The sequence below is a fragment of the Diceros bicornis genome, chromosome 21 (genome assembly GCF_020826845.1).
Source record: "Diceros bicornis minor isolate mBicDic1 chromosome 21, mDicBic1.mat.cur, whole genome shotgun sequence".
Classification (NCBI taxonomy): Eukaryota; Metazoa; Chordata; class Mammalia; order Perissodactyla; family Rhinocerotidae; genus Diceros; species Diceros bicornis.
This window is the reverse complement of record NC_080760.1, coordinates 29,821,489-29,841,292: the sequence shown is the minus strand read 5'-3', so window position 1 is coordinate 29,841,292 and position 19,804 is coordinate 29,821,489. Positions and strand designations below refer to the sequence as shown.

The window sequence follows — 19,804 nt, the reverse complement described above, 5'->3', positions numbered from 1 at the left end:
CAGAAAAAGTAAACTTTTCCTATCTTTATGACAAGCAGGAAGTTACATCCTGGAGGCAGGTACCTAGACTTTAACTCTCAGAGAAACAGGTGACAGGGCACCATCTTTCTTCACGTTCTCATTTCAAAGAGATGACTCCAAGGTCTCCAAGAAAGACAGTCTTGGGGTGCAAAACTGGTAAGAGGTTTGTTTAGCTTTTAAAACATTTACATACATCTGAAAAGAATCAGAGAAAGCAAGCATTTATAATTTCAAGTTTTCTAAAGGAAATGCTAAAGAGAAGTGGGAGGAGAGGAGAGTTCTGTTTCCCTTTTGGCACCAGGGAAAATTTGAACTCTATTTTTTTTTAATTTTGTATTTGTACTTAAAATTTTTCTTTTTGTGACTATTTTATAATAAAACTATAATTTTCTAATTAGCTCTATTGCTGTTTCTACTTTCCTCTGAGCAGTTTGCAGTCATCTAAACATACGGCAAATCCACAGTAAACTACAAAGCAAAGCAATTATCAGGAATACAATGGGATGAATTTAAAAATTCAGTACCATATTAGCTTTGGAGGAATAACCTTTAAATATATTATACCAATGCTAAATGGTTAAAGCAGATTCTTGATTAGCAATGGACAAGAATTCTCCATCATACCTTAATTTTACAAACTGCTATGATGTCTATATTGCTTACGCTTTCAAATGATTAACTATTTGAGTATTATTTTGTGGTTCCTTATGAAATCACACCCAATCCAAACCTGAGAATTAGCCTCATCACCCTGGAGCCCGAATCTGAAATTTTGACTAACAGTTTTTTTCAAAAGGCCAATAAATTTCTCCTGAGTTCTCATCAATCACATAAGTAACATTATAAGATAATCTAGGCTCTTCAGTAGTTATTTCATGTTTACAAATAATTTTTTTCAGACAGGAAAAACAAATATACCCAGAACCATTATCTAGTATTATTATGAGGCACCTATTGAATGGTACATATTGAACTTCCAGTGTTCAATATACCTGGCTTTATTGTTGTGAGTCTTGAAAATGAACCCAGCCTACAGGCCGCTTTTTGCAGAGGTCCAAATCAATAGTTACATTCTTATAGCAGTCAATTAAATCTCCATGAATTGGGGCCGACCCCGTGGCTTAGCGGTTAAGTGCGCACGCTCTGCTGCTGGCAGCCCGGGTTCAGATCCCAGGTGCGCACCGACGCACCGCTTTTCCGGCCATGCTGAGGCCACGTCCCACATACAGCAACTAGAAGGATGTGCAGCTATGACATACAACTATCTACTGGGGCTTTGGGGGAAAAAATTAAAAAAAAAAATTAAATCTCCATGAGTTATAGACATCCACTTTTGTTTATTTATCTATACTTGGACTGGAAAGAACTTGTATCTCAAAGTTAATCAAGTGACATTAGACATGTCTTCTGTTATCTTAATCTGTAAATGTCAGATTTCTGTTTGTCTCTTAATTAGATGCTTTTTACCTTGCACCATCCTTTCAGTCAAACCAGTTAACACAGCTGATTTTTCCCTGTGTCAAATTTACAGTTTGAGTATCTGGAGGCACGTTAGTTACTTTTACTTTGGTATTATACAAAATTAATGAGGTGTTCTTGTTTTTACTCTGCCAATAATTGCATTGCTGGACCTATAAATGCAGATCATGTCTATACTGGTGTAAGAGAAAAATTACATCAGGCCAGTTAAACAGTCAGGAAAGACTTTATTCAAGACTGTTGCAGTAGGAGTCAGGACTGTTACAATAGAAGCCAAGATTATTGAAATATGGAAGAGAAATTGAACCCAACTCTGCTGAAACAAAAGGTGGGATGGTTTTTAAGTGCTAGTGTAAGCTAGTGAAAAAGTACTGGAGAACTTTAGGTGGGAGATTAGTCAATGTGAATAAGCCATCTGTGTTTGTAATAGTAGCTCATCAAAGCTGGGCTCTTATACTGCTACAGAGACTGGGAGAAAGGAGTGCTATCTCCTTTCATGATTACATTTCAGAGAGATGCCTCTCAGGTCCTTGTAAAAGACATTCCTGGGTTGTAGAAGATTTACATCTCAAAGGTCAGAGAAAGGATTTACAATTGCAAGTTTTCTTTCTTTTTTTTTTTTGGTAAGGAAGATCAGCCCTGAGCTAACATCCATGCTAATCCTCCTCTTTTTGCTGAGGAAGACCGGCCCTGAGCTAACATCTATTGCCAATCCTCTTCCTTTTTTCCCCTTTTTCTCTGCAAAGCCCCAGTAGATAGTTGTATGTCATAGTTGCACATCCTTCTAGTTGCTGTATGTCGGACGCTGCCAGGGATCCAGACAAGTGGTGTGTCGGTGCGCGCCAGGGATCCGAACCTGGGCCTCCAATAGCGGAGCACGCGCACTGAACTGCTAAGCCATGGGGCTGTCCCCCTACAATTGCAAGTTTTCTAAAGTAAATCCTCTAACAAAAGGAGCCTATAGTCAGGAAGAAGCCCCTGTAAAGTTTAGGTAAGCTGAGGGGAACTTTAAGGCTGTCTTGGCCACTGGGAGTACAATTTAGAGCTGTTTGGAAATAGTGATTGTGGGAAGTATTACTGGGAGAACAGAAAGAAAAAGTAGTGTAACAAATAACATGTTTGTTTTCTAACAAAATATGATTCTTAATGTAATTGAAATAACGCTGTTACGGGCACATTGGGTTCTTGTTGTCCCCTAGGATAGAAATCAAGAGAGACAACAGAAGGGAATAGAAAAGTAAGAGTTTATTAGCTTTTGCACAAGGGAGGCACAAGGGAGGCGGTGCAGAAAGGAAAGGGGCAGGTGACTGCCTCATTAGGGAGTGGGATTGTGTGGCTTTTATTAGGCAAAGTTTGGGGGGGAGTGCCTTGTCAGGGCATGTAGAGGTGAGACTTTTCTTGTGCTTGTGCTGTTGTTTGACATTCCACCACGTGTGTTGCATGTATAATTAGCATGCTAGCTCTCCACCCCTGGGTGTGATGTTTAGCATGGTAATGGGGCTAGGGTCACCTTCAGACAAATCCTGGGTGCTAGGGTGCATGCATAAGCCTGGGAAAGTCCAGAAACTGCAGAATGTGGATCTTGGTGGTGTCGGGAAAGAGGGAGAATCCCCTTCCACCCTTTCCCTTGAAGTTCTTATGGCTGGCCAAATAATTAAAAGACAGGTTAGCAGGGGAAAATAATACCAAGTTTAATAACATGTATATGTGGGAGAAACCAGGAAAACTGAGTTTCTCAACACCATAGTGGCTATTCTCATCTTAAATACCATCTTCAGCTAAAGACAAAGGAGGATGTTGGGGGTGGGTAGGGAGACAGAAGGGAGACAGAAATTACAGTAATCAAGGGTATGCAGATTTAAGTCCTCTCCTTCTGTACTGATAAGAGTTTCCACAGGTAAGGCCATCCCCCCCCTTCCCAATACAGAGAGGGCGATACCTTTACAAATGGAGATTTCCGCTATAAATGTAAATGTTTGTTTGGCAACTCTTTGCAGGGCCACCTAGAGAATGTGGCCTGGGAGAGACAGAATTTTTGATAAGATGGGCTTGTTGGTGCCTTTCCTATTGTAACATCTATTTTACATTCTATTACAGCCATCATATGATAGTGGCTCCTTCCTGAAATAGGTCTTCTATGTTAAATCTTTAGGCAGTTTGGGGGAGGTCAAATGTCCGTCAGAGAAAATAATCAAAATAAAGAGACATATTTCAGAGTGGCCAATTTTGATCTCCCACAGCAGCCTCTATCTGATTCTTCTGGCTTGCTGATTGGTTAGGGCCCTTATCTTGTTAGGCCAGGGGCCTTCAGATGGCCCTGTCTCATTAGACTTGTTCCTATCTCAACACTACTGTGAATAGGACAGCAAGGCAGTGCGTGAGAATCATAAGTTCGCTAGAATACCGTCTTTCAATTGAGTTCAGTGCCATTATCAGTTATTCGAGAAAATTTAAGTTTCAAGAGTTTTGTGGGAACCACTGTCCAGTCCTTCTGAGGTACTGGCTTCAATTGGCAAGCATGGATCCACCTGGGTTTTTCTTTCACTTTGATAGACATTTGGGTGATCAGCAACACTTGCTCCAGCACAGCAACAGCCTATCTTTTCTCTAGAACATTTTTAAGTAGACGGAATCTCCCCAGTCAATAGATGTGGCAGACTTCTTCCTTCAAGGTCCTTATAACTTTATGTCTCAGAGCTTTTAGGGAAGAAAGAAGCCCTTTGAAGTATTGAACATGATTATGAGAGGATTCAGTTAAATCAGGCACAGGACATGATCTCTGACCCAAATTCATAGGCTTGCCAAATGTAAATTTAAAGGGAAAAATATCATGCTTGCTTGCAGAGATTGCATTACTTATTAACAAGGCTAGCAGTAAAGTTCTAAGCCATTTTAATCTAGTATATTGCTGAATCTTAGCAAATGAGTTTGATTTATCTTATGAGAATCTGTAAATATTTGCATAATTACTGGATGACAGTGGAAATAAGATTACTTCCTCTCTCTGATTCATTATGCTCTAGTATCCCAAAAGTGGAAAATATGTGTATTAAGAGACTTTACCACCTCCTGAGCATTGGCATCTGAAGAAGGAAGGACTTCAGACCATCCAGATGTAAATATACACCATAACTAGACAAAATCTCTTACTTTCCACAGGCACTAATTCTATGAAATCCAAATGAGGCCGAGTTTCTGCTAAAGTTGGTTGGGGAAAACTGCCTACACATACCTTGAGAGTGGCATGTAAAGAATTCTGCTGACAGATTGCTCATCTTTTTAATATGTTTTGAAATAACTTCACTTTTTAGGTAGATGTAGTAAAAGTCTAATGGCTTTAAAATCCCTTCGTTATGTAGGTGATTATATTGAGGACACGAGATTACTAAGCAAGCCAATGAGGACTGTGGCATGGGAATGATTTTTTTACATAATTCCCATAGTTCAGTGGAGTTTATTTTAGCCCCTTTTCAATCTATTTGTATATTTCCTTTTGTGAAGTATATTTTTGGAAATTAACAAAAATTGTTATATTAAATGTGAGGCTTCTAACTTTGAAATCTGCCACATTTTAACATTGGCCTTTGTAGGTCTGTCAGCAAAATCCTTGCCTTTAGAAGTTTTCATTTTGCCCTGCATGAGCTCTACAATGGATTACTGATCTGAGTAGGCAGTTTTATAGCCTCATACAAATCAACTGTCAGTTATTATATGTGTGTGTATATATATACACATTATTATGTGTGTATATATAATTATATATAATAATTATATAAATTATATTTATACAAATATAAAACATATATAATAATATGTGTGTATGTATGTGTGTGTGTGTATATATGTGTATATGTGTGTGTGTGTGTATATATACATATATATATATATATATATAATTGTAACTCTTGTTACTGCTATTGACTAGGCTGCTCGTGCCCCCTTAATTCTAGGGAAAATATGAGCTTCCAAAATTTCATAAGAAGTCACTCATAGCATATGAAGCCTGAAGTTGGCCACTTTTATCCTGAGTACATAACCCATCAGCAAACATTACATTGGCATTGTAAACAACGGTATCAGATAAATCAGGTCAGGGCCTGGTGTCTTCTTCTATTACTATTGTACAATCATGATCGTCTATTTGATCAGGTTCTGATAAAAGACTAACAGGATTTAGGAGGTTGCATCTCCCAAGCACAATACTAGGATTGAATAATAATGCTTGTTCAAAACTAGTCTAATGACATACTCACAAATTCTGGATCTCATGCACTTGTAAGATAGCTGTCAGAACATGTAGGACATGCAGATAAGTTAAGCAACCAAAGGTAGAGCTTGAGCCTACCTTTGGTAAAGGTAAAGCAGCAAAGGTAAGGGCCGGAGCCTTTTAAAAGTGCATGTGCTGCTGTCACAGCATTCGTATCCATAGTGCCACAGCCTCCAGAAAAACTGAGAAATACGTTATTGATGTGTGGTCTAATAGCAACTTTTGATTTACAATTCCGAAAGTAGCACCTTTATTTCCATGACAAAGCAAATAGAAAATCTGCTCAAAGTTTGGAATCCCCAAAGCTGAACTGATAGCCCATTTTAGTTCAAAAACCTCTTCAGACTCTACAGACCATATCTGAGCATCTGAGCAATTATCATGCAATTGCTCTATCAGAAGTTTTGTCCACTCTGCAAAAGCTGGAATCCACTGTCTACAACAGCCTACTAGTCCCCAAAATTATCTGTTGTTTTTTGTAATAGGGTATTTCATCTGCAAAATGGGTTGCCTCTTATATTCTAACACTTTGGGACCTCCAGCATCAACAGATGCCCTAAATATTTTACCTCTGTTGGCAGTATTGCAATTTATCTAGTGAGGCCTTATGCCCTTGTGAAGGCAGGAATTGTAACAAAGCCAAAACATCAGTTTTGCTTTGTTCTTTAGATTCTGACGCTACCAGCAAACCATCTATATATTGAATACTTGTAGATTCTTCTCGTGGGACAGCTTTCTTTAAGTTATCCTGTAAATTACTAGAGAAATAGTAGGAGAATACTGAAACTCTTGAGGAAACTTTGCTGTAAATACTGAACTCCTCCACGAGTAAGAGCAAATAAGAATTTAGACTTGCCCACTAGAAGAGCAGGGAGAAAAGCTAGAGCACAGATAAATTGGAGAAAAACTGCAGATGATGGCACCAACGTTATAATAGTTCCAGTGTTAGGAACTGCAGGCATTAATGGAACAATGGATGTATTTCCTTCTTTAAGATCTTGTACAAAGGTGGACCATCTTTACCAAATTTAGCTTCCTTCTTTTCTGGAAGTTTGGTAGTATTAGTAGGTATTACAGGGTTAGTACTCTTTTCTAATTATCCCTTGTTTTCTAGTTCTTTTTTTAACTGGTTTTATTCCTTTTAATTGAACTCTTGACAAAAAGTATTGTTTGACACATCGCCATGGCTTGTGCTTTTGATAAGCTATTTCTGTTGGCTCTACATCTCATATTAAACCAGTATTATTATTCCGAGGATCCAAAGCCATTCATTGATTTGTTTTTGCTCAGGGTGCTTTTCCAGCACAGCATGAGCCTGCCACTCTTTGCTATATCCCTTTTCTTCAGAAGGCACAGAGTAACCAAATCAGCTGCTTTCTTTTCAGGGCGTTCAACAGACACTCCAGATGGAGTATACAATATGGTAGTCTTAATTTGCACAGGAGATCTCTCCCCTATAGGTTTACAGGAGAATCAGGAGAAAGTAAGAAAACATGTTCTTCAGTCAGATGATCTATCCATGTGGGAACCACAGAAGAAAAGGAACAAGTATAAAGTTGATTCAAAATACCAACGACCTGTATTACTTTATGACCCGATGGAAAGTGGGGAATTTCTGGTGAAATTTCAGAATAAGTAGCACCAGTGTCTCCTAGAGAAAGCAAAGTTATGTTAGCCTGAGGGAAAGTTATTGAAATGAATGTTTCACCAGTTCTTACCTCTGAGATTCCCTCAACTTGTCAATAGTAAACCATTTGCCAATTATTCCCTAGCCTCTGTGCTTTCCCGATTCCCTTGTTTCTGCAATTTTTGCATCTACTGGAGTCTCTTTTCTCCAATCTCTCTTCCGGTGTCCTAACGTCTTGCAATAATGACATACAATTTTCTTTTCTTCCTTTTCTCTCTTTATAAATTGGCCAGAGTAGAGATTATTTACTTTAGTAAATAATTTTAACTGAATAGTTAGCACAGCAGTTTTTAACTTCTTTTCTTCTTTATATTTCTCTAGGTTGTCCCCAATTTGAGTAACTGCTGCCAAGATCTGAATAATAGTCTGTCCTTGCCATTCTACCACCTTTTCCCTAATTTGAGGTTTGACAGTCAGCAAGAGAGCCAAGAAAAAGGCAGATAGGACCAAAGGATCATTTTGATCTACCCCTGGTCCATGCTAGTAAATTTTGGGAAAGTCTCGACAAATTGCTGAGGGAAAATAGTGGAGGACTTATCCATTTTCTGGATACACCACTACCATTTCTCCGAGCTCACATTTAGAGGAAAGCCTCCAAGTAACACTATGAACAATTACTTTCGATGGATCTCTCAAGCCCTTAGTTCTTCCATAGTTATGGAAGGTGGCAGCTAGTTGGCTACTCCTTGCTGTGATGGGTCATCTTCTGGTCCCCAGTGTGCTTGTTCCATCAAATGAATGAAGTCTGCTGGTCGCAGAATTCCACACAGTAGCTACTGCACATCCCCGAGTGTGGGGATGTAAATTGAAAACACACTGTGGAGGACTTCTGTAGGCTTCTGGGAAATAGGGAAAAGAGCTTTCATAGGAATAATATCAGCAGGCAGGGAGGCTGAGTAGGTTCTCACTGGCAGTAGCTTCACTGGTCATCACATAAGAAGAACTGGTTTTCTTTACATTTGTTACAAGAAAAATGTAGAATTATATGGCTTTTGGCATCTTTCCCATGTTGATATATTTATCAACCTAGAACTTTTTTTTTTTATTTTGCTTTTTTCTAAATGATCAGTGAAACCATTCTACATCCTATAATTTCCATATGGGCACATAGTCCTTTACACCAGTTCTCAACTATTCCCTAATCACACCTCTTTAAAATTTCTGCTTTCCTAGACGCATGCTGTATAGATGATAAGGGACTCCTGCAGATAGAATCTGTGCTAAGACATAGAGTGGGGTCAGGGCTAGGATATGAGTCACGCAAGCCTGTGTTCTCAGACAAAGCAGGTAATTCATTACCAGCTAAATAAGTTGTGCCCTCATCCTTCTTTGCAGGGAAATCCGCTAACAAAGAGAACCACATATCTAAAAGATCATCACTTCCCTCTTTCCAGGAGTCTATTTGAAGCAAGAAGGCTAAGGAGACGCAGGGGACACAGAGGGAGCAGAGGAAGTACAGAAAGGAAGAAGAGGGTTCTGTGAAAGAGAAAGTACCTTTAATTCTTACATTTCCTCTTCCATTCTTCTCGGTCTTTCCTTCTGGTTATCCAAATCATTTTTTAACTTTCCTCTTAGAATGTTATCTATCCAGTAAATATTAGTAATTCATTTCCTTGGAATGAAGCCCTTCTAAAACATTCACAAACCCTGAAAGATTGGATTGTCATATGTATTCCAAATGTGACAAAAAGATATTAACTGTTGAAGAGAAAGAACTACAGTCAACATTCCTGGCTTCCCGTATTTTTCCACCATGAAAGCCAGTCATGATTCTGATGGGATTTTAAAGTCCATTTTCCCATGCTTACTCAGTACTAAAATCTTGAATTTGGAAAGAGTGGTTCATCCAGCTAGTATTCCAACAGAGCAGAGCACTAGAAGGGAGACTTCTTATAATTCAGGATCTCTTATACAACTGTTGTGTGGCCACAAGACCTTCGGCTGGTTCATTTAATTCAGAAACTGCCATTTGTATCTCATCCGCATTACCAAATTGTTAGGTAATACAATTAAAAATAAAGTCTTCTGCCAACCCAGTTAACTCTCTCCACAAAATGTAGAAAAGAATGAAACAGTTTTAATATTGAATAGGCATTAAACCATAGTGTCATGTGCATCACAGGCAATCAACTAAGACGATTGCAAAGAGAAATAAATCTCACTATTCTACATAGTCAGGCAGATACAATCTATTACCTATGTGTTAATGGTCCTTATCAAAAGGAAAAATAAAACTTCTCCTATCTTATGACAGACAAGAAGTTACATCATGGAGCTATGTGCCTCGGCTGAAACTCCCACAGAAACAGGGAGACAGAGTGACATCCTCCTTGATGTTCACATTTCAAAGAGATGGTCTCCCAAGGTCTCCAAGAAAGACATTCATGGGATGCAAAATTGGCAAGAGGCTTATTTAGCTTTTAGAAGATTTACATACATCTGAAAGAAATAGATACCATTTACAATTTCAAGTTTTCTAAAGGAAATGCTAAAGAGAAATGGCAATTTCTCTTTCCTTTTTGGCATCAGGGGAAATTTTAATTTAATTATTAATTCTTTAGGTTTATATTTACCTTTACACCAACAATGAGTTGGGAACTAGGTAGAATCAGGGCAAAGAGGAGAACACGTTAGCAAGGAAACAATTTAGCCTGTATGTGTTAGCTGTTCTTTATGAGCTGACAAAATTACCATCCTAGAGGTTTGGGACTGGTAAAAGAGTTCAGGACTGAGACAGTTATGAGAGGATATAATAAAGAACAATAATTAAATTTTCCCATGAAATCATTTTTTAATATTCACCGTGAGATAGATTGTTGGCATATTTGATATGGTCTAGCTGATGCACATTCTATAATTTTAAATGCTCATGCCCACTTTGTAATAAATTTACTTTCTGTCATGTCTCTAAGCTTGAGTCCTCACTCTTGTCCATAAACTGCTCTACTGTAACTCAAAAGACTAGTACTTATGAACTCATCAATTTGAAAATTGAAAGTTCACATGCCACAAAGTTTAATTGAAAGATGTTTTCAAATGATAGTGTATATGTATATATATGCATACATATACGGTAGTCCCCCCTTGTCTGTGGTTTCACTTTCTGCAGTTTCAGTTACCCGTGGTCAACCACAGTCTGAAATATTAAATGGAAAATTCTGGAAATAAACAATTAATAAATTTTAAATTGTGTGCCATTCTGAATAGCATGATGAGATCTTGCTCTATCCCACCTTGAATCTTCCCTTTGTCCGTGATATCCATGCTGTGTACGCTGCCCGTCCTTTAGTCACTTAGTAGGCATCTCAGTTATCAGATCAACCGTCCTGGTACCACAGTGCTTGTGTTCAAGTAACCCTTATTTTACTTAATAATGGCCCCAAAGTGCAAGAGCAGTGATGCTGGCAATTTGGATATGCCAAAGAGAAGCTGTAAAATGCTTCAAGTGAAAAGGTGAAAGTTCTTGACTTAATAAGGAAAGAGAAAAAATCGTATGCTGCAGTTGCTAAGATCTACAGTAAGGATCTTCTATCTGTGAAATTGTGAAGAAGGAAAAAGAAATTTGTGCTAGTTTTGCTATTACACCTCAAACTGCACAAGTTACAGCCACAGCGTATGATAAGTGCTTAGTTATGATGGAAAAGGCAGTAAATTTGTGGATGGAAGACATGAACAGAAAACGTGTTATGATTAACGGCAATGTGTTGCACCAGAAAGCGCTGAGCTTATACAAAGACTTCAGCGAAGGGTCCCTTGAAAGGACTGACACTAAGCCATTTACTGCAAGTAAGGTATGGTTACACAGATTCAGAAATAAATTTGGATTGAAAGAGGGAGAGACCACATTCACGTAACTTTTATTACAGTATATTGTTATAATTGTTCTATGTTATTATTAGCTATTGTTGTTAATCTCTTGCTGTGTCTAATTTATAAATTAAACTTTATCATAAGTATGAAGGTATAGGAAAAAACATAGCATATATAGGGTTCAGTAATATCCATGGTTTCTGGCATCCACTGGCAATCTTGGAAGGTATCCCCAGCAGATAAGGGGGGACTACAGTATGTACTAGACATACAGATATACACATATATTATGAAGGAGAAAGTATGTGTGCGTATGGTTTATATTATAATAATTTTAAATTTGCTTTGGCAGGAAGAAATTGAGTATAATCTAAAGTTCTGTAATATATTGATAGTATCTTGATATTTCACAATGTTCCTCAATATCATGCATGATCCCGTAATTAATTCATAAACTCAGTTTATTTGTGATAGAGGACCATAATCGGTAGCACTGGACACCAGTGACATAGCTATACTGCTAATGCAGTCTGCTGCTGATGTTTTACAATTTTGGTGGCTGACTAGTGAGCAAGGCATTTTGTTGCCCTGGTCACTTCGAGGATATGGTCATCCGTGCTGCCCTCTGCTAGTCTAATTATAGCATTGCTCCATCCAGGGGACTGTTTTATGCTCTCTTAGGGTACCTTTTTTATTGAGAAGAGAAACTTTATGCCTTCTCTCCTAACGTAATTTTCCAGCAATCTTCATGGTTTTAGCGGTAAAATAGGTAAACACTTAGGAATTTCTTCTTTTAAAAACCTATCTTTTTAGTATGTAATTTAGAATTCCCTATCAATATGGATATTTTACTCAGCAGTGAATCCATTTTTTTCCTCTTTCTCTTCTTGACAGACTTTTCCCCCTAAGGTGTTATTTACTCATTTGCTTTCCTCCTTTATATAACCCTTGGCTTTGGTTCAAATATGTGATTGCAACACTATTAATGACAGAGGAAACATGAAGTAATTTCCCTTGTTAGGGTTATAAAATTGAGCTTTACCAAACGAGATTATTAATGCATAGATTCAGTGATGCCACATCAAATTAGCAGCATATTCTTTAAAGTAAAACCATTTACAGTGAACCATACGTGACATGGATAGCTTGACATAAGTATTGCAAAGGGTTATATTATATTCCTTGTCATTTTATTGTTTTTCACAGTACTTAAATATTTTGCAATATTTCTTTAGAATGGTGTTCTTTGAAACTTGAAAAGTTAAAGTGCATTCCTGTTAAAAAACAAACTGTAAGATTTTTATAGATCCCCCTTCTCTTTGCAGTTCAAAAAGAAGTATAAGATTCTCTGATGGTCTAAAATTTAGTATCTTGCCTCAGAGATATGAATGATCTAACCTAGTTAAACACATAAAATGATACTTGTTTATAATAAATCTTGATCACTAAATTGTGCCATTTGTTCTGTTACATCAACACATAGTCTTGTAAGTTTATCTGACAGATTTTTTCTAGCCAAGAAAGTATTGAGAAACACGTCTGTCTCATAATTTGCATGCAGAGGTTGCTTTAATAACCCATTTCTCCCTTCTTTGTCCATACCTTTTTAGGCTGACTGGAAGCTTTGTGCCAGACTTGATAGTGAGCATGAGTAGCCAAATGTGGCTGCACCTTCAAACAGATGAAAGTGTCGGATCTGTTGGCTTCAAGGTTAACTACAAAGGTAATGATGAATTGCTACTATGGGAAATATGTTATCTTAATACCAACAGAGAATACTTTTAAATTCATGTTTAATTGCATCTGCAAAATAGGTTTCCCAGAACAAAAGCAAAAATATATTTCAACAAAATACTTTCCCCTTTAAATTAACTACAAATGTTGATTTCACTTTTCCTTGAGTAAAATTAGGTTTTTTTTTTAATTTAAAATATATCTATTTTGCATACCTTATCTCTCCCCAGTCCACTATACTATCCCTATGCTTTAGTCACTCTGGACTCCTAGCCTTTCCCAGAATAGACAATGTAATTGTATGCACTTTATATAAATTTGCCTCGCCAAAAATCTACGAGTTATTAAATGCTTAAATACAAAACAAAGAGCTTAATTCTTCAAAGAATCCAGGGTACCAGTTTTTTTTTTTGTAATCTGTCAGTGATTCTCTCAGACCAAATACATGGTCTTAGTATTCAGATTATCAACTCCTATGTAAATCATAGACCACAAATGTGTTAAATTGCTACTGCCTGTCCCAGTGTTGGTAGTGATACAAACTGATAATGAATTACATAAGTATAACAGAATCTTTTGTTCTAGTTTCTTTTGTAAGAGATAGATGCAAGCATTGTAAAATCACGAATATCTTTGACACATGATTAACCTGATTAAAGTCAAATAGAGGCAATGGATATATAGACACAATATACATATAAGAAATTCAAATTTGGAATTTTGACTGAAAAAATATCCAAGTGTTAATAAATACAATTAAAATTCAATTTAAAAGATGAAAATATCAGGGCCGGCCCTGTGGCACAAGCGGTTGAGTGTGCGTGCTCCTCTGCGGTGGCCTGGGGTCCGCCAGTTCGGATCCCAGGCACGCACCGACGCACTGCTTGCTGGGCCATGCTGTGGCAGCGTCCCATGTAGAGTGGAGGAAGATGGGCATGGATGTTAGCCCAGGGCTGGTCTTCCTCAGCAAAAAGAGGAGGACTGGCAGATGTTGTCTCAGGGCCAATCTGCCTCACCAAAAAAAAAAAAAGATGAAAATATAAATAGACCATCAAAAAGTTACATTGCTTGAATTTATTATTTCTATTGTGGTAAAAATCGTTATTCTCTATCTTGTCGCTAAAACAATGGCTTATCAGTAAACTAAAATTCTCTTAATTGCATAATAATTTTAACCAGAGTTTCCTTTTTCAAATACTGGCTTGCCATACCTTTATATCTGGATGCATGGAAATGAATGCATCATAATGTCAGAGAGACAGGACACATGCATCCTGTGTTTTTAACTTGTGACTAAATTTGGTACTCTGCTAATTGGAATAGTTCAAGAAATCTGTATAAATGTCAGTTCAAAAAAATTAAAAGGTTAGCCTCATTATAATTTTAAATATATTTCTCCTCCATTTAAAACCCACATTTATCCCCAGTAAATAAAACAAAGTTACAAAGTTTGAAGAATCGTCAGCGTACGTTGAAAGTAGCTTTGTCTTGATTTTTTCTTTTTTCTTGTTTTCTCCCCTCATTTGGCTAAGTGAACCTGGCGTCCTTATATTCTTCTTGATTTTATTATTTTCCTCACTCTATGAAGGTTATCTGTCAGAAAACGTACAGTCATTTAAACCTGAGGAACTATATTAATCGTTGATGATAACGCTTCGACAAACAACGCAGTTATTAACGCTCATAAACAGCTTGGGGCAGCAGGGGAGTTCTGTGGATATTGACAAAGGTCTCCACTCAACTGCAGTTCAAGAGCTGGAAGTACCGTGTAAAGTAGCACAATTAAGCATTACTTTGTTTTTTTTCTGCTCAGTTTTCAACAAGAGTAATTCAAAAAAGATTTCCTAACTATCCACTATGTGCCAGCTACTAAATGAGTTGTTGAGTACAGAAAGAACAGCTAGATATTATCTCTTTCAGGAAGATTAGAATATAGTGACAGATAAAAATGTACCCAACTATTCATTTACAAATAGCCACAGAGATGAGATATTTGAAACCAACCCAGGAGACTCTTTAGGAATAATGCCTTTATTCTTCGCCCTCCCTTCAACCTGGTTTCTTCCAATTTGACCTTCATGCTGCTAGCGATGAGATTCCCACGGCAAAGAGGTGATCGTAGTACACTTCTGCTTAAAATGTTTTCATAACTTTTCCTTGCCTAGAGATAAAGTACAAAACCTCCATAGATCTTATCTTCCAGCTTTCTTCACCCTGTTTTTGTCTTTCTCCCTACAATCCAATTTTATCCAATCCAGTTGTCTGAACCCAGCAAGTTGTTTCACACTTCTCTGGACATTCAGTAAATTCTACCTGGATCCCTATTCTAATTCTAGCTCAGCGTCAGATCACTCGTCCTTCGAGACAAATTCCAATATTTTTTCTTCTGTGAAACCTTCCTTAACTCCACCCATAACGAAAGAATAATTTTTCTGTTTTATAAAACCTATCCCATATATATACACTATGTAAGCAAATGGAAATATGTTATATTCATCTTTATATTTCTATTAGCAACCCCCTTCTATGTCATCATAGGTGATTAATGATTATTTGTTGAATAAAGCTGAACAAATGATTTGACATAGATAATATGGTATAAAGTAGGGTAAATATGTCCTCAAAGGTTTAGTTTACTATGATTTTTTTTCCTACTGTGAAAATCATATTTTTTCATTCTCCATAATTTAAAACCTGAGCTCAAAGTTGAAGCAGGGTTCATTTTGAGAAGTTTCAAATTTTGATGTGCAGATAGCTTGAGCAACGTCACCTACTAAAAATAATTTTCATAATTACCATGCTCTCTGTTAAGTAATGAGTTGGTTCTAAATGCAACACCTGCTAAAAAACCTTTCCAGATTTGGTCTAAACATATTTTTTTTTGTCATTTGTAGGTTTTGCATGAGATAACATTAAAGGTAGAGCTTCTGTAAATTAAATGTATATTTCGTCTTTTAAATTTAAAAAATTTTTAAAGTAGTGACTAGATTACGTAATTTAGACTTCGTTTTGCACAATATGCTTTAGTTCTTAAGTTGTGTTTTGCTAATTGCCTAAAAACTGTTTTTGAAACTTGGTTTTAAGGAAAATAATATTTCAAATGAAATCTCTGGTTAGAAACCCAAAATAGCAAAAGATTAAAAACTGGCCTGCTCTGGGAGAACTGGTGTGGGAAGGAGGATTGACACCCCGCATTGGTCAGACTACCCCTCATTCCCTCCAAACGTAGGAAGAACCCTACTGCTCCAAAAAACATAGTTTGAAAATGACTATTCTAAGACCATACTACTGACTGAGAGACCAAAAATTTATCTGTGAATATAAAATGATACATAATTGCCTGATTAAGTTTTCATTATCTTCAGAACTTCAGCCTCAATCTTTGGAATCATCAATGCTTTTTTCTGTAGAGTTTGGACAGTGCCTATCCGAAAATATTAGAAAACAGCAAATGATGCAAATCAAGAAAATAGTCCTTTATTATAAATGCAATTCATTCTTATTCAATTAGGATTCATTTATTGTTTATTATGTGCATGGCAGTGTGCTGATTACTGTATGCAATAGCAGAAATGAATAAAACTCCACCAGACTCTTGATAAGTTTAATGATATTCTTTACTTATTAAAACAAGTCATGTCCATGTTGGGTACAACAAGTTACAACTGTTTCAATTCACAGGAGATTGATGAGTTTGCCGAAATTATGATTCAAGGTATGACAGTCGGTCTTCCTGCTGAAAAGGAAGAATAACCTTGCCCTCCATCTTGCCCCATTACCCTTAAAGACATTATTTTGTTTTCTTTTTTTCTTTATATTGTTGTTATTTCAAATGCATATTAACCAGAAAGGAAGCAAAAAGGAAGATACTTTTTTTCCAGTGGACACATTAGCATCCATTAACACTGCCCTATTCTTTTGGACATATTTTCATCTTCATCTTAGAAAACCTAAGCAACATTAAAAGGATAATAAATAAATACTAATAGCCTTGTGTATTGCAATCACTTTGACTCCATTAGTTCATTAAATCACATTAGAACTCCAAGAGATAAGAATTATTACTCATTTTTGCAGATCAGAAAACTGGCTAGGATGTAAGCACCATGATGATAGGAAATTTGGTCTGTTTTGTTCGCTGTTGTATTCCCAGTACCTAGCACAAGCCTAACACATAGTAAGCACTCAATAAATATTTTGGAATGTGTGAATGCATGAACATGAGTGTCAGATTATTAACTTATTGCAGAACCTATATGCAACTCTGAGTTGACTGACTTCATGCTACTCTCCATTATGCAATGTTACACCCAGGTAGATTTTGAGGGGTTTTGGGAAGCAGAAAGTTCAAAGTCTGGAGACAAGCTGGAGACCCCCATCAGCATAAAAAGCATAAGGGCACCATAAGGTTCAGTTAAATTACTGACCTCCCACTGTCTCATCAGGCACACATAAAACTAAAGCATGCACAAGGGCATGTGCACACAACACACAACAAAAGCCGCCTGATTTCAAATGTCTGTACGTTTTTATTTCCACATGGTTGATATTCTTTAGGAATATTTGGTAAGAGAGCTTAAAATCCATGTCAGAGGCATGTAAGAAAAATCTCCAGCCTTTACAGAGTTCTGAAAGTGATATTATATCCTCTTTTTAGAAATAAGACATTGTAATTGTTTGATTAATTTTTCGTAGTGTGATAGTGTGTATTCTCAACAATGCAGTTTTAATAGTAAGCACTTACTGAGTGGTTATATACTATTGTTAGCACATGTATTGGTTCATTTAATCAACTGCAACAAACCTACGAGGTAGGTAGTATTATTATCCCTATTGTACAGATGAAGTCATTGAGGCACAGCAAGTTAGGTAATTTGTTCAAGGTCACATGGCTAGTACAAGGCAAAATTAAGATATGACTCTGAATTCTGTGTTTTTAGACTGCTGCCTTTCAGAAACTTTATAGTATTTTCATAAAACTTAGCTTAAAGTTAAATTTATTTATATATTTACAAAGCTCTCAACTAAAGTACATGGCTAGAGTTTAAAATTTTGTTGAAGCAATCTGCTTTTATGGGCTGACCTAAAACTTTGAAATGGAACATTTTCATGGAAAATGGTGATTTTCTTAAATATTTAGACTCATTGATTTTTATGATTTAAAGTAAGCACAGAGTCCCTTTCCCTCATTTCCCTCGTTGCAGAACTGAGGAATAGAAATTCCATTACTTGCTCAAATTCAGGTCTTTAGTATTTAGGACATATGCCAGAGATAAGATGGATTGATACCAAAGATTTGAAAATTAAACAATTATTTACAAGTATTTGACCCAAATTTAACTTCAAATTTAATTAAAAACTTTAATGCTCAATCTTTTAATACACTCTCAGATTCAATTTACTAATAATTTGATTATAATTTTTGCATCTAATTAAATGTGTGAATTCGACTGTAGTTTCTTTTTATGCTAGTTTCATAAAATTTGAATTTTAAGATTATAGCAGTTTCACAGAATGAATCAGGGAGTTTGTCAATGCTCTGGGATAATCTCAATAACATAAGAATTACACATCTTTAAGAGTAAGAAAGAACGTATAAAACCATTTGGGCATTTTTACATAAAGATAAATATTTAGCAAATTTTAACTTTTTTTCCTATGGCTATAAGTCTCTTCCTATTTCCTCTTTGATTAATGTTGGTCATTTATGCTTTGTTAGAAAAATTCCTAGGTTATAAATAATAATTTTCAAATGTATTGACATTTTCTATGTATTTTATTTCTTAAAAAAAGCTGTTTAAAAATTAATAAAGATATCTTATCCAGATAATTTATTTACGGTGTGTATTTATTTCAGGGAGTAAATTTTTTCTCTCTCTCTTTACCTGCATCTGCTTTTTTGCTTGCACAGTAATCTTTCCACTTTCTTCTGGGAACTGATCTACTCTAGGCTTTGATGAACTTTCTTCCAATTCTGTATAGCTCTATAGGTTTGGGGGGAACTAATCAGAATTCCTTTTGATACGGTTATCAGTCCAGGATCTGGGGCAATTGATATAGATTCTAGATGAAAGAAAATCTTTTTTCTGAGGTTGTAAACTCTAAGGGTCATTTAACTTCATGCTATGGGGGGCCGACTTTTGTTACCTTATGTCAATAACTTGCAATAGAAACAGTGCAGAACCAACAGATGTAAAACGGTATTGTGGACATAATTGAAACTCCTGAATGCCTGAAAGGAACACTAGACCTTGGTTTTCCAATTGCATGACGGTATAAACTTTTCCTTGTTTAAGCCATGGCGAGTTCAATTTCTGTCATTTATAACTAAATGAGCCTTAATTAACACACCTGTCATCTCTTTGTTGTTTAATTCCTTCAATGTAGAAAAAAGAGAATATCTACGTTATAGTTTAATGCTTTCAGAATCAGATATATTTCTTTCTTTATTTTTAAAATATGTTAGCATGGAAAAACACCATAAATGGGTCCAAAGGGGAGTGTGTATTAGTGTTGAATTCAAATACTTATATTTGAATAAGTAGTATTCAATATGTTCATTGTTATTGTTTTTTTTCCCTAGGAAAGGAAACGTAGAACTATTGGAGTTCCAAAATTACTTTCTGCTAGCAGTATACATCCATAGTGGGCAAAATTCTTTACTAATCTTACCACTTGTGCCTTAATGCCATTATTTATGAACTAAGTTTTGGTACCAGTTTGTTTTGTCCTCAAATCATATAAGATTCATTGAGATGTTTTGAAACTAGCATCAGTTTCTTGGTTCTTATGTGATTAATTATGAC

General features: G+C 36.3%; 1 protein-coding gene across 3 annotated transcripts in view; it reads left to right on the top strand.

The window, feature by feature from the left end:
- The window catches only part of CSMD3 (CUB and Sushi multiple domains 3), a 1,210,091-nt gene that overhangs the window by 658,217 nt on the left and 532,070 nt on the right, over nt 1–19,804 (top strand). For all 3 annotated transcript variants that reach the window (XM_058564813.1, XM_058564812.1, XM_058564811.1), the window contains one exon: nt 12,875–12,987. In XM_058564813.1, the coding sequence (XP_058420796.1) occupies nt 12,875–12,987 (113 nt within the window). The remainder of the gene's footprint in view (nt 1–12,874; nt 12,988–19,804) is intronic.